This window comes from Antennarius striatus, chromosome 16 (assembly GCF_040054535.1).
Source record: "Antennarius striatus isolate MH-2024 chromosome 16, ASM4005453v1, whole genome shotgun sequence".
NCBI lineage: Eukaryota > Metazoa > Chordata > Actinopteri > Lophiiformes > Antennariidae > Antennarius > Antennarius striatus.
In genome coordinates this window covers 7,629,882-7,646,278 of record NC_090791.1, presented here as the reverse complement: position 1 = coordinate 7,646,278, position 16,397 = coordinate 7,629,882, and the positions used below count along the sequence as shown (strand labels likewise).

The 16,397-nt window shown below is 45.4% G+C and overlaps 1 protein-coding gene across 1 annotated transcript; it reads right to left on the bottom strand.

Annotated features, from left to right (window-relative positions):
* Positions 1–246: 246 nt before the first annotated feature.
* Positions 247–15,730, bottom strand: fscn1a (fascin actin-bundling protein 1a). The gene is made up of 5 exons (XM_068337262.1): positions 14,695–15,730; positions 5,079–5,235; positions 3,651–3,772; positions 2,618–2,785; positions 247–2,502 (listed from the first exon to the last, which is right to left on the bottom strand). Exons 1-5 carry the CDS (start codon positions 15,530–15,532, stop codon positions 2,294–2,296), a joined length of 1,494 nt encoding a protein of 497 aa, XP_068193363.1. The 5' UTR covers positions 15,533–15,730; the 3' UTR covers positions 247–2,293.
* Positions 15,731–16,397: the final 667 nt, after the last annotated feature.

Sequence of the window (16,397 nt, the reverse complement as noted above, 5' to 3'; positions counted from 1 at the left end):
TATGAGCAGCATCAACACGAGTCATTTATTTTAAAAGATCAGTTAGCTGGAGACCGTTTTTATCCTACTGATAATGTTAGCTGAATTTACACTGGTAAAATCCAGCTCTGACCAAATACACAGATGTGATCTTCCTGTTTGAGCTGAACAATAAAAACTAGTAAATTTGACAGTTTAATAAATACAAAACATCCACGTTTAAATAAAACACCAAATAAGAATGAAGAGAAATGAGAGAAGCGACACTTCCAAAGTTCCAAATCCCAGTTTATTGGTCGTTGGATTTCAGGTGAACCAATGGCACGAGAGATTAATCCACAATATCAAAAATTATACAAAATAATAATACAAAAAGAAGTTCCAGTTATACAAAGCAAAGATGTGGACTTTAATTCTTTGTTTTAAATCTTATTTTCCTACTGCCCAAAAACTGGAGAGTAAGGCACAGTCATTACCACATGTTTACCCTCCCACATCCGCTGGTCCAAGTCTCGGTCATGGTTACCTTGGAAACGGTGTTTCTCCGAGGATGACCGCCCTGTTTCATTCGCTTGAGATTCTGAACCCTTCATGAGAAAAATGGTCAAAACTTCAGAGAAGGTTGGATTTTGGTGAGGAGCCACAATAATGAATGACTTCATGGAGTTACAGCAATCGCTTTTGTAAACTGATTTCCCATCAGAGGAATGCTTGATGAGGGTTGTAATGATGGGTAAAAGAATCCAATAAATCAGGGATCAAAATCATTTTTGTTGTATTGAACAGAATCAACAGCCAGAAACCACCGCTGATCGCTCAGGAGGCAACGGGCTGCTGAGGAGAACCCAATCCAAGAGGGAAGGACCTCTGGGTGAATGTGCTTCATGACTGCTAAGATTTTAGTTAAATAGTTAAATACATTTTCAAAGTCTACTTTTTTTAAATCATAACATCCATTTCACACCTTCATTGGTGAGGAACAGAAAAATCCAACATTAAACCAAATTTGGCCATTTTTTCCATCACATTTTTTCACCAAAAATTACCAAAATCCAAACTGAAATTAAAAGAAAAAAAAGCAGGTTTAACTTTTTAAGGGAACTCTTGCAGACCTTCAGGTTACATAGCAAGGCTCTCGTGGGGAGGGGTGAGGCTCCCCCTCCCTGTTGGTCCATACGGTGTGTGAGATGCTCTTACAGGACTAGCATGAGTGATTGGCACCTGGTTCCAGTTGGACCAGTTGTGTGTGAGATGAGATTATTAATCCAGGTTGGGTGCAGATAAAGATAAAGGCTGAGGGGTTCACATAGCAGCTTTAAAAGGGGTCTATATATCATCTGACTGTGGATACATACTGTACACCTACCATGATAATGTCTGTGCCTTGGACATGGAAACAGAAAGGAATACAACTGTTAGTATTTTTCTTCCAGTAAGACAGGTGTGTGCAGTAAACATGTGTCCGCACTATTTTAATCTTCTTTATACTGTACTCAGGACAATGGGTTTGGTTGGGGAAGATGGGGAAATGAGGCTTTAACTTCCTACATCCTGCTTGGTCCAAGACAACCCCCGTCGACCAATGAGGACGAGAAAGGAAACGGTTCTACGTTTGAATATTTTACACTTGAGATGAAAAGGAGGCGGTTGAACCCGTCAGTCGCATCTCTCCCATCAGATCCACTCCAGTTACGCTCATGAGAACTAACATACTGGACCTGGTCTGCTATAGAAGCAGAGTCTGTTTCTACCGTCTGCGACCCGACTGCTGAAGCTGACAGGAAGCGGCTGACAGGAAGTGGGTCTCACCCTGAGGTGGATCCGTTTCTGCAGGTTACATGTGGTAGGAACAGAACCGGCAGACCAGGTCAGACACCATAAATACTGCCAACGCGTGCTGCTCATACAGACAATAGAGACAAGTACAAAGAGGGTGGGGGGTCTCACTCATCACTGAGGGGGGGGGTGTTCTGTTCTGCTCTGGGAGAGGAGGGGACGGCCCAATAGTAACGCCAGGAGGGGAGTGAGTGACGTGTCAAGCAGCGAACCAGATCTGAGCAGGAAAGAAAAGTGCAGGGCCACACAGTAACTATGGCAACAGATAAAGGTTGGCGCTGCAGAGCAGAGATGGGAAAGATGAGAAGGAGAAAGGCAGGGGAGAAAGGAGGAGAGAGAAGTTCCTCCTTTCTCCTCCGTCTGTCCTTCTTGTTCTCTCTGCAGTTTATGAACATATAAGGTCATAAGTAGCAGATATAATATGAGGGAATGGGGGGAGGGGGTAGGTAGATGTAAGGGTGTGTAGCCGACGACCTCCTCAGTACTCCCAGAGCGTGGCGGTCTCCAGGTCGTCGGCGTTGGCCTTCAGCACGCCGGCGTGGTCGCCACGGAGATACTTGTTGTCGGCGACGTGGCGGATGGCCAGCTTGTTGTAGTCACAGAACTCAAAGAGGAAGTCGACGGGCGTGTCGCTGCTGCTCACCACCGACTGCTCATTACCCACCATCCAGTATTTACCTGTGGAGTCTGCAACAGGAGAGGGAGCAGATTAGACCCGGGAAGAGGAAGGGTTAAGAACAAGTCAAATCCCTCACTCTGGCCCAAACGCCTCAGGATTGAAGCGTGACGCCGCTCAGCTCACCCTGCAGGCTGTAGGCTCCGTCCCTGAACTCCAGGGTGAAGTAGTCGTAGGAGGAGCGGTTGGAGTCCAGCGTCCCCGTCACCTTCCTGCAGCCGATGAAGCCGTGCTCGCCGCGCAGCACGATGATGGGACGGTTGATCAGTTTCATGATGAACTCCTCCGACTCACCTGGACAGCAGCAAAGAGTGTTAACTGGAAGGTTGCTTCTAGTGTCTGAATGTCTGTCCTTTAAACCCATTAGTCCAGTTCTGCAGGAACAACTTGTGTATTAACACCAGAACCAGTGTTATTTTTAGTGCCGTCTGTTGATCTGCCCGTGTGCATCATTATTACATCCCGCTTCGAAGCGGTGATGTATTGTAATTGTCAATGTTCGTCCGTCCCTTCGTTAGTCCAACAAATATCTTTGCAATCGCTTCTGACAGAAAGATGACACAAAAAGCACATTAGTCGGGCAGCAAAGGGGATGAAAATGAGATGACCTTGACCTTGAAAAAACTAGGTCAAGGTCAAATTTCAACTTTTGTACATACAAGAACCAGATAAGATAGAAAGACAAGGGATAAGGCCAGTGTGAGTAGGACCATAGATCAAAGCTCCATTTATTCTCCACTCTTTTCTGGGAGGCGTCACATGTCTTGTTTTCTATAAATTTAGCTGATAAAAATTAATGGCTGCCAGACCGATACGCTGGAGTAGAAATACGTAGGGAGGCATAAAATGGAAACTCAAGAACCCACAGATGTCACAGTTTTGGTGTGAGACTTCAGGCTCTTCTGTTAATCTGAACACTCAGGAGTTTTCCTCAGCTTAATTTTAAAGCCACACAACAGCAAGATGGAAAACGAACAAACCGAAGACGACCCAGAGAGCCCCACAGCTCTGTGTGGTTGTTCTGAACTCAGACGCTCTGAAGGCTCTGAACATCCAGCCATGATTTCATTCCTCTCCTTTCATCCCGTTGCTGCTGAAAAGTAAATGAGTTCGCCGACGCGTCGCCGTCGGAACGGCTGAGTCAACACGTCTCACTGACCGGCAGAGTCGATGGTGGCGGCTAGCTGGCCGTTTTTCTTGGCGGCGACGTATTTCCCATTCGCAGCCCGGAGAGTCAGCCTCTTCCCACGCCACTCAATGTCAAAGTAGCAATTAGCCGACCTGCAGAGAGAAAGAGGAGCAAACACACCAGAGGTAAGAAGGATTGCACCAACATGGCAGACACATATCCAGTAGCACTGCTTGAGAATCCAGAGCAAACACTCCAGCTCATTTCCTCCGCCGTTGCTCAGCTGCTCCGTCCAGGGCCGGATTAATTACTGGATGATGAGCTCGGTGGAGGGATGAGCTTCAAAGTTGGATTCAGTAGCCTGTTAATGCTTTCACTTGGCAGAGAAGAAGTTTTTAGTTTCCTGAAACTCTGAAAAATTCTCTTTAAACCACTAGAGTTCTGTTGGAACCAGGAGCGCTGAAGCTAGTCTAATCTGAAGAATGTGATGGAGAAATGTGTCGCACTTCCTGCAGAGTCCTCTGTATTCTGTGGCGGAGCGTCTCCGCTCCATCTGGATCACATTTCGGTGGAGCGGTGCTCGTACGTCTGTTTCATTTCTGTTCTTCTCTAGGCTGCGACGCTAAAACACGACGAGACGACTTCCTAATTCTTCTTGACATTCATTACATTTCACAACAGCACAAAGACAAAATATCTAAACATGAACCACAGTGACTTCACTGATCCTTAGGAATTTATGGCCACTCTGGATTCGGTGGCAGCAGCATGGTTCTGATTGGTTGGGACAGTTCGAAGGTTGAGGCATCACCGACTTTCTAGAAACACGTTAAACATATTTTTATGAGTGTATTGATTCAAAACAGGAAGATTGATCAGCTTTAAAATAAAGTGTTCCAAGCTTGTGTCTGTCTGGAGCCTGGTGGGGAAATCATCCAGGATCTCAGGGTCAAAGGTTAACAGCAAAAGCACTCTGGCCGGACAGAATCACTGCACATCACAAGTTCAGGTCCCACACAGATGCACTTCATCTCCCACAGCATGCCTCACCCCTCACCTCACACACACGTCATCTACCCCCCACTGCGCGCACACACACACACACAGACACACACACACACACACACACACTACATCAAACATCTTACGTCAACTCAGATTACCAGAAGAGACCCATGAACTGGGAGCTGTGATGGACCAGTATCAGCTTTCTGTGATTTCACTCACACACACACACACACACACACACACACACACACACACGCACACACACACACACAGGATGGACAGACTGAAGCAGATGTGGTTTGAGTGTGTTTTTATACTTGCAGTTGTAGAGTAGAGAACATGTCGCTGGTGTGTGGCGTGTGTGTGTGTGTGTGTGTGTGTGTGTGTGTGTGTGTGTGTGTGTGTGTGTGTGTGTGTGTGTGTGTGTGTGCGTGTGTGTGTGTTGCTCACTTGCTGGAGGCGGTGCACTGCAGGCCTCCGTTGGCAGTCAGGGTCCAGTACTTCCCAGCTGCGGTGCGGAATGCACACTTCCTGTTTTCACGACAAATCTCCACCTGGAAGACCTCCTGGTCTCCTTCTTCATCCTGATTGGCTGACAGATCCATACCTGGGCAGGACGAGATTGGATGGAGGAGGGTTTAGCTGCAATCCAGGGTCAGTCATGGTCCAATGTAGCAAATAACTCCAGTCCAGAAGCAGACACACACACACACACACACACACACACACACACCCTCTGGTCTGGAGCAGACACACTAAATGGACAACATCAGACGGCAGGATTAGTGAAGGATTTCACGCACACATCTGTCACAGTCCAGACGATCCAACTGGAGTTCAAAGGATTAGTTGTCATGGTGACGAGTGCAGAACAGAACCGGAACCACAAGAACCCACCATGAACACAGAGCTACCGGTAATCAATTAATGGATCACTTATCAGCCACAAATCTGTCATCACTGGACCAGTGATGCAGGACTGAGTTCTTAGTTCTTATTTCTGCTCATCAGTTAAAGGGTGAATTCATTTATTGTTATCCTCTGAGTAGAAAGTCTCACTGAGACGGGGACAAAGTCAGTCCCTTTAAAATGACACATTAAAATGCAAAATGTTGTAAAAATAATCCACAACATCACCACAGATGACTCAAGAAAAACACATCTGTCCTTCAACATCCACGATCTGAAAAACAAAAAATAAAATCCAGCTCTAGTAACAGATAGGAATGTTGTGTGTGTGTGTTTGTGTGTGTGCGTGTGTGTGTGTGTTTGTGTGTGTGCGTGTGTGTGTGTGTGTGTTAGCTGTACAGATACAGACCTCATTAAATTCACATTGACCCCATTAAAGCACTTAAGACCAACAAAGAGGTAAACAAACATGGCTGAATGCAGACACACACACACACACACACGGTCAACCACTCCCCGCACACACACTTCATGCTACACAATGTGTGCTATTGTATATGATGAGGTCACGCTATGGACGGACATACAGCCTGGGGCTGGTGCTGATGGGTGGTGGGGTGTGTGGCGCTGCTGTGTAAATGTGTGCCGAGAGAAACAAAGATGTGTTTGAGAAAACACCCCCCCCCCCTCATGCATGACTCCCTCCCCCAGTTTTCATCTCAGTTTTTCCACGGATGTGTCCTCTCAGCTTCACAACTTGAATACTTGAAGAAGAAAAAAAGAGACAATCTATTCTAGAAGGTTGTTGGTATGAAATAAAACAAGTTATGTATTTCTTAATACAGATTAATTTGAATAAAATGACAATATTTGTTATTCTGAGGCTTTTAAAAAAGTCAAACATTGAGTGTAAGTAATTTTCACACGTTCCCCAACACACATTATGTCTCAGCAGGAGCTGAACGAAACTCGCCTCCAACTGACGCTATAAATTAAAAGGAACTGATGTGTTGGTCTGGAAGAGTTACTGCAAACAATCTGTGTGTGGAGGACAAAGACATCAGTCGTTCTGCTCCAGAACGCTCCGGCCTCTCTACAGATTGAGTTTCTGCAGAAATATGTGGGGATGCACGCGCACACACACACACACACACACACACACACACACACACACACACACACACACACACACACACACACCACGATGGTCGAGAGGGAAAATATGACTGACTAATGGGAGCCACATGGTGTGGAGGTGGGGAGGGTCAAAAAAGATGAAATGCACGTTTAGCCGGAGTGGTGAGGAAGGCTTGAGGATTTATGAAGGAGTAGAGGATGAGGAGCGAGGAGCGAGGAGGGTCACACACTCCCATCGCCTCCTGGACCATCAGTCACTGAACTCTGCCCCAAACGTCGCTGCTTCATGCTCGGTCAGCACGCTGCACCCAGTGGCCCCCGACCATTTATTAGTCTGGCATGAGGAAGAGAGTCACCCTCCTCCTCCTCCTCCAACATCCTCCAAAGCATTGTACAATAAAGGCACCAGTTTGTGATACATCCCATAGCGGATACTGCTTTGAGTACTATGATGAAGACGACCAACGTTCAGATTTGGAAAAAAAAATCTCTCAATGGAAAATTCCAAACATCAAATATGTTTAAAAAAAAAACCCAGAATATCAAATGCATCATCTGTGTGATTCCTTTAATGTGTGTGTGAAATCTGGTCACTTTAACACCCAGGGTTTGAATGATGCCTTCCAGACATGATGAACGTCCTTCAGAGTCACCTTCAAAATGATGTTTCCATGGAAACAGCCAAGCAGCGTCAGCTTTTTTTTTCCACAGCTATAATTTTGACACATCTTCCAACCCAGAGACACAGAGTTTATCTGGATCGGCCCACAGCGTGGATGTTAATGCTCCAAATCAACGACTTTAGATGCAGTAGCATAGTGGCTAACAGTTTCCCTGTTTCTAGTCTTTATGCTAAGCTAACCAATAGCTGACTGTAGCGTCATCATTTCCTCACAGATAAAGAATGGCTTTAATATTACCATCTGTTATTTAGGGAGAAATTCAATAAGCATATTCACCTGAAGTACCTTTTTAACCACCTACCTCTAATTACTAACCATCAAATGTTCAAATTATATTTGAAGTTCATTTTATCACTAAAATGGTTCAAATAGATCTCCTAGACATTCATCGAAATTGTTGTCAAGTTATCACGAGAACAACATTTGTGATTCTAAACATGAAAAAACAACATGAGAAAACAGACAAACCCCTCCCCACGAGGCCTGTGGAGCCTCCGACAGGGTCATGTGACGCGTGCTGCAGGGGTCGAGCTCATGACCAACATCACATTATTGTGATATCCACAGATCAGACAAACTAGTGCAGGAACATTTACCACAGGAGGCCGGCTGATTGGTCGACCGTGAGCTCCTAAAACACACGCTTGAGGAAGGAACTGGCTGGGTAATCAATACTGCCGGGTTGATTGGTGTGTGTGATGTTTAACGGTAAGATCTGGATTTCCATACATGCACTCTCTCTCCAGCAAACCAAACCAGAAGCAGTGACCACACACACAGAATCCACCCAAACCACACCAAACGTGCACCGTCTTGAAAAGAAGCCTCCATCCTTCTCGTCCACCGCGCCCAGCAGCTCGTCTGACGGCGGCAGGCAGATTGTTAGCTTACTGTCAGACCAGAGGTCCGCCTTCAACGCATGCGATTGTGTGATTGTGTGCATCCGCTATTGTTCAGCAGGCCTGCGCGAGGAGGCGACCAGCTGGGAGCCAAACCATCGCCCTTTGTTCTGATCCAAACACCACCTTTCATAAAGTAAGGCCAACTGAACACACACCACAAACAAGACTCCCATTTCCTCTGACAAATGGAAAATAAAATAGGTCAGACATGTGACACACAGCATCCTGCCTGAGGATGTCTGAAATCTTTTGGTGGATTGACTTTGACCCTGTTCTGTGTTCAGTGTGTTGCTTTGAATGAAGTAAGTTAGGGGGCATTAGAGGAGACACACCCAGAGAGCATCAGGATGGCACGCTGGAGACCGGCTGGAGCTAACCTATAATCAAGTACACCACATTAAACAGACTCACCACACAGACACACACCAAAAGGTCACCCAACACTAGCAAGGATGCACAGACCGGGTGAAGGCGGTGGTGTGGATCAACAAATAGTCCCCCGTTACCCCGCAGGGATTTGCAAACACCAGCCAAGGTCAGAGAAGAGAGTCTCCTGTCTCATTTCCTGCCAGCGGCAGCAGGGGGGTGACGGCTACAGGAAGGGCCTGGATCAGGGCCTGGATCAGGGCCTGGATCAGGGCCTGGATCAGGGCCTGGATCAGGGCCTGGATCAGGGCCTGGATCAGGGCCTGGATCAGGGCCTAATTTCAGACAGCTTCTGCCTCCTTGAACCGCACACAGCACTAAACATTCAGAAGCGGGTTTGTTAAGTGGACGTAATTATCGACAACTTCCACCTCAAACAAAAGCTGCTGAACTGATCGCAACAAAACTTTGTAAAGGCAGCACGTTTTAACGACCGATCCATCAGGAAGGATGTTTCTGCTGACAAGAACGGCTCCATTTATTTCAGTCGAGTCTTGTAACTTAAGGTTCTCAGAACTGTAACATTTAATTCCAAGGGACCCATAAATTATTCAGTGGGAAATAAAAACATGCTTTAAAACCTCACATTAGCCCTGAAGTGAAAAAAAACAAATGTGAATCAGTCTGTTTGAAGAGATAATCACCAAAATTTTTGGGTTTAACAATCAATAGATTTAACATGAACCTGCAGACAATCCGATTAAATAAATCATGGATCATTGTGAGGAAACAGCTTAAGAAACGTAAGAGTTTGATGCAGCTCATAATCACACTATGGTAAAACATGATTTTTAGTACAGAGGAAAGAGCCAAACTAGCTGTTTGTCATTGTTTCCAGTCTCTATGCTAAGCTAAAGTAGCTAGTCAGTGGTTGTAACCGCTGGACATGACGGCACATAAATCATCACATCTGGGAAGACGATTAGGCCCGTCTCCAAACGTCAAAACATTTCTTTCAAGATGAGGCCCTGAACCTTCACAGCTTTGCTGAGCATTTTAAATCCTGTTCTGTTTTTAAGTCACATTTTGCAATACTTGCAGGGAATTCATATTATTCACATCAAGTCTTGAAAATTCCGTAAGTCTTCATAAGATGCAGCCAGAAAACATTCAGGCCTTATCAGACATTACATGTTTGACCCAAACAGCAGAGCCATCAGAGAGAGGACCGTAAGTTAGACCGACCGGTCAGCAGTCAGTGGTCACCCAACAGGATAAGATGGGCTCTCAGTCATTCGGCTGACAAACATGAATGAGGACGTTCACCACAGCTAAGGGCAGAGGAGGCCACTCAAAGGCCACTGAGCTACGGGCTAACGGACTGATAATGGTGTCTCAGGCCAGAGGAGCGTCGTTTAACAATCCCAGGGAATCTGTGACCATCCCTGTTTCCATGGAAGAGGACATTTCAGCCCGGAAACAAGGGTCAGGATAATGTCAATTATGAGAGTGCAAATTAGACAGCAGACATGAGAAGACCCTACAAGACAAAACTGCCTGTTAAATTTAAGCTGTTGGAGGGGATTGGTTTAGAGCATCAGGATCAGAGCAGAGAAATAAAACTGAACATGTTGGCTGATTTAAAGCATTTAAAATGATTTACCTTTGCAGCGGAACGTAAAGAATAAAAATGATCCTGCAGAGTTAAATGGTTGCATCAGTTGAATAATTAAAAAATATATCTTGTAAAAGGTCTCTCGAACTCTAAAGTTAGATTTTATAGATCATAAGTTGACAAATAAAGACAGTTGATTGTAAAAGATCTAAATAGTATAATCAGTGACTTTCATCTTGAAATTTGCAGACAGGTTGTTCTGAACAGCAATCAGCTACTATTCTGACTCCATCTCTTGACAGAGCATCTAAACCGGATTTGGCCGTGACCTCAAAACGCTAAAACATCAAGAGCAGCTCGGCTAACAAAACGAACCGTTTTGATTGAATAAAGCAGCGTTTGGACTGACCCACATACGCTGGCTAGAGTCAAACACCAGCTGCTGATGAAATCCAGCAGACATTGGCTGACATCTTGGTTCAGGTCTGCCAGGCAAAGAGCAGCTGCCAGTCTGACGAAAATGTGGAACCGATTTAATTCCACTCTGCGATTAATCCACATCACAATGATCCAGTTGTTGGAGGGCTGGACGAAGTCTTCCTCCCAACATCCAGACCTGTAGGTCCAATAGTTTGAAGCAAATTGCCTAAATCCCAAATGTTTTACATGTGAGCACCTTTGTGTCATCTGCATATGGTGATGAGCTCTTCTGCTGAATAGAAACAGGTGCCTGGGTGTGCAAATAAAGGAAGTGGCTCACATGCTAAAAAGGAATTCAGGTTTATTTTAATTTGGTAACTAATATTCCAGACTTCACGGATGCATGCCATGGGTTCTGGGGAAAAACACTGAAAGCGAACACAACTGCTGCTTTCAATAAAAGCATCCACTCCTATCAGTAATGTCACTGCAGATAGTGATTTTATTGTTAGGATGGATGGTCGAAAATTTCAGTCTTCATCATACCAGCTACCACGAGTTCAAGATTTGAAAGCTGCCATCATCAATAGAAAAGTGATAATAGTCGATAACGGGTGATCTAATGTTAGTGCAGCAACATCCCCACTAAAATATCTCAACTGGATTTATTTGTCATGCTAACTGTACTAACTCCCTAACTGTATTTATTGTAAATGTTATGGTATTTGATGAAGAGGATGCTGCATCCTCCTTCAGAAAAATGATTCCCCAAAATGTCTCACAGATGTCAATGACCTTTTTTTAAAAAAATGCAAATCCTGCCCTCGTTACATACTGTACAAGGTCGCGCTCTAGTTCCAACAGAGCGGTTTAGTGCTGACAGCGTCTTGTTTATTCAGCCTCCACCTCCTCACAAGGCCTCCAGTTTGGGTTCAAGACTGAACAGCATTCACAGAGAAACAGTGGTGTGGAAAGGTAAGCAGAGAAATACCCCGAAGATAAGAGGCAAGAGTAGAAAACAAACAAAAGTATCAGGACACATACCCCTTACACCTACTGGGACTTTATATTTCTTGGAATCTTGAATGGAATATAGTTAAAGTCGTTTCTCCCTCTGTAGCTGCAACAGCTGCAACTGTTTCTACAAGTTTTACTCATTTAAAAGAGTATTTATGAAGTCGGGCACTAATGGGTTAAAAGCCTCAATTCACTTCCCAGTTCGTGCCAGTTTGGACAAGGTTGAGTCCTCAAAGAATTAATGCATGTGATGGCTAGGTGTTTAATGTTTGGGTCTGAATGAGACTCCTGAATTCAGTAATCAATAAGGTGGTGTCCACATACTTTTGTCACTGGTGTCCTATTCTGACCAGCTATCACACACAGATTCCCTGCAGTCGTTCTCAGGATTTTTGATGTGGTGTTTTTACGACGTGGCTAACATCCTCTGGGTGTTTGAATTTATGGACTCTGGATTAATTTGAGTGTTTCTCTCTATTTATACACCCATCAACCACACGAGAGCTGCCTCTGGTAATGACTTCACACACACAGAAGCCAGAAGGGAATCGGAGTGGGGGAAGGGTGGGGAGACAGAAGAGAGGTGAGGGGAGGATGGAAAAGAAGGTGGAATAAGGAAATCATGAAGGAGAGGAACAATGAGAAGAGGTGGAAAGAGATAACGGTGAGGGCTAAAAAAAAAAGGAAGAGGGATGGAAGGAAAGAAGGTGGAAAGGCTAATGTCTGAGTCTTCCAAGTCAAGAACAAACACACAAATAAAATTATAGTTCTCACGCATACAAACAGATCCAATGAGAGACACTGGAAATAAACAGAAGGCTGAGCCGACCTGAGACATGCCTATATAATAATTACTCAGCAGGAACCAGTTAGTGTAAAAACTTTATAAACTCCACTTCCACTTTGTCATTTTGTCTGTATTTTAAAGGCTTGATTTATGGAACAAAGGAAACATAGCTGTCGTTGACCAACCGCAACAGGAACAGGAAGGTTTACCACGGTAGGTTTAGATAGTGCTAGAATAAACAGACAATTTTAACGAGAGTCTACCCTGTAAAAGAAAGAGTGGGAAAAAAACAGGCAAAAAAGTAAAGAATGAGCATGATAGAAATATCTTTGCTTTCACCAAGACAAAATCTTTAGCCCTTTAGGACTCAATAGTACCATCACAATCCTTTTCCTGCACCACACCAACGACATTCATTCAACCTCATCCTCTACTTGGAGCCCAAGGAGATCCAGAGTCTGACCAATCTGAGGACGTCTCCTGTTGGTTTTCTTCTTTTTTGAAATCTATTAGCTGATAATAGCAGCTATTTAAATTCTGCGGTTTTGGGTTTGCACACATTATACATCATCTAAATGTCACGTCCACATCCATCCAGTCCCTGGCCTGAACACTCTATTAAAACATCAAGTCTGCATCAAGAGGCCTTGTTAAGGGCGATAGCCATAGCCTTTAGCATTTCTTGCTGTTATTTATGACAATTAGTGATTTAGCGACAGTGAATCCAGCAATTATTACCTCTTGAAAATAGAAAAAGAGGGTAGAGAATAAATCAGTTTGCCTTTAAATACCTAATCCTATAAAGAACAATGAATGTGTTGAAGACTTTGGCTTCTTTTAAACCGCAATCCTTTCTATTACTAATTCTATCCAGGCTGTTTATTGGACAGCTGAGAATTTCAGGTTAGGTATGGCATCAGGGCTGTGGAACTTCAATGCTAATGATAGACATTCTACATAACAGCTAGCTGATTAGTGCTAATGGTGATGACTAATGTTTTCCATCTAAAAGTAGACAGCAAACCTCCACTAAAGGTGCTCAGTTTGTCCATTATGTCAGCTAGAAGCAATAATCTCATGCCGGTTTGACCATGAAAACCCAGTCCTGTAATCTGGAGTCACATCGGTATCATTATTAGTATGATCGCTGATTTATATTCCAGTTTCTGATGGGTAACAACACAACTTAATCTTGCTTCCTGTGTCAAACTTTATCATTTATTATCTCGGAGGTGGATTTTCCAGGATTTCTTAAAATTTTAACATTCTGGATCATCAGATCTGGATTATAATTTGGATCCAGGTCAACAATCTGATGTTTGGTGGATCTCATTGGTGATGTCATCATGTGATTGTTAACTGGGCGATGCTCCTATCCTGCAACCGCTAAAGAATCATTTGAAAAGGTCTGATGATTACCCATAATACCACCAGAATCTAACCTTACAAAAATATTTTAAATATACCTCTTCCTGTTTGAAGTAAGCCCCATAAGACTAACAAAGTGAATGAATTCCTGCGTGACAGGAACAACAGGAGGCTCCAAGAGAACGGCTTCACTGTAGATTATAGAGAAATAAACCTCAACATAATAAATAAATCAAGCTCTAAAGTCTGTCTTTATAACACATCTGGATTGTGGGATTATACCCAGTGGTCCCAGTATCGGTTCTGTGCTTTGTGCCCCTTCAGCCTCTCACCAGTTCAGGGCTGCTTTACATTTGAATGCTGGCACGTGTGTGTGTGTGTGTGTGTGTGTGTGTGTGTGTGTGTGTGTGTGTGTGTGTGTGTGTGTGTGTGTGTGTGTGTGTGTTTAGAGGGCTCAGGACTTCTTTGTTGCACTCTTTTCATGCCAGTTGGCATGAAAATCCCCTGCAAACACGACTCGTTGAAACCCTCTGAGCTTCTCCATCCTGTTTGAATTAGTGTGGACTTCAGAAGAAAATGTGATGGAGAAAGTCTGAGCATCACCAAAATGTGCCTCAGGCTTTTAATTCTCTCTCATATGAGGACTTACAATGACCTATCCCCCTTTAGGAGGGCCGTGTGTGTGTGTGTGTGTGTGTGTGTGTGTGTGTGTGTGTGTGTGTGTGTGTGTGTGTGTGTGTGTGTGTGTGCCTGCTCCGAGGGGGTGGCCGCAGGGGGTGCAGTCCGACATTCCATCAGTTTAACCCTTCCTCTGCCACAGGCTGACATACCCGCAGACACACACTCGGACCACTACACCCACCTTGCCGGGTGGAGACGTTCCTCTCGTTGGCGGCGGTGAGGACGACCTGCGGGTGGCTCTGCTCCAGCATGAACATCTCGTCCTTGCCCACCCGTGCGCTCTTACCGGACTTCATGGTCCCGGAGGGCCCGGAGGGGGCCAGGTACCTGCCGCTGCAGTCTCTGAACGCCACTTTCCCGGAGCGGAACTCCAGAGTGTAGCCGGTGCTCCTGTCCGTGGTGGCGACCAGCGCGCCGTCGTTCCTCAGGAAGCGGTTGTCGGAGGTCTGCAGGTGGTAGCGCTGCTCGCGGAACACCAGCGTGATCATGGAGTCCACCCCCCAGGGCACGTCCCGGTCGATGGCGATCTCGTCCACCTTGGAGCTCAGATGCGCGTAGCGTTTGCGCGTCATGCTGAAGATGTTCACCTGCGGGTGCATGGCGATGTGCACGCTCCACTTCTCCGCCACGGAGGCGGTCTGGGCGAAGCAGATGATCCGGTCCTCGGTGCCGCCCAGGTAGCGGCCGTGCGCCTCGGACTGGAGCGACCAGCGGCCGTCATCGTGCGCGGTGATGATGAACCGGCACTCTGGGCCGGGGCTCTCGCTGTCCCCGCTCACATTCCCGTCCTTATCCGCCGCGATGTAGCGGCCCAGATGCGACTTGAGGGAGAAGACGTTCCCGCTGGACTCGTCGCTCTGCTCCAGGGTCCAGATCTGCTTCTTCTTCATGCTGCTGGCGGACGCGTTGATCTTGAAGCCGAACATCTCGGCCGTCAGGTATTTGTTCCCGCAGTTGATGAGCCCGAACTGGATCTGCAGCATGTCGCTGGTTCCGTTAGACGCGCCGTTGGTCGTCATGGTCGCTCCGGTCTGTGCGCTTCTGCTGGAGGTGGACGAGGGCGGGATGCTCTCTGCTGCCTGGCGTGCTTCTCTTTGTTTGGGGAGTGTGTGTGTGGTGTGTGTGTGTGTGTGTGTGAATGTGTGTGTGTGTGTGTGTGGGAGTCTGTGAGCGCGCGCGCCACCGCTCCTCTGTACCCTGCGTGTCTCGGTAGCGCGAGCCCGCCGCCGCCGCAGCTGCAGCCTATATAAGCATCAGTGACGCTGCGCCGCAGGCCACGCCCCCTTCAGACGGACAGAACCTGGGAGAGAAACCTTAGTTCCTGACCTGATGTCGCGTCTAATTCCACGTTACATCTCTAATTCTCTATCCTCTTTACTGTTTTTTTTTAATTTAAAAAAAATTTTTTTTACCTTACTTGATTAACACTATTTCTAAAAAAAAACCATCTTATCAAATTAAAAATAAAACTAGCGGGAACCCATGGAAATTCCACAATAAAACAATAATATCAGACTTTATACCAAACATATGTTATAAGAATAAATAGCTACTTTGTTCTATGAAGCAAGATAGATAGTACATAAAAATTGTCAAATGCTTATTGGTTGATAGGCTTTAACCCAATGAATGTGTAGCATACTTTTTCTACACCTCACCTTTCTTTTTCGTGCCAGTTTTCCTTTGGTGCTTGGCATTCATTGGCTCTGGCTAAGTAGTACTTCTCTTTTTGTGACGCAATCCTTTCCTCTCTTTCAGTCGGAGTTTCACTCAGAATTTGTTGCCGTTTTCTGTCTTGTTCCTGGTGTTTGGACTCTCTGCGCAAAAACATGAAAATTGTTGGAACGGTTATGAAACTAAAATTACGTTAACTGGGAAGTCCAT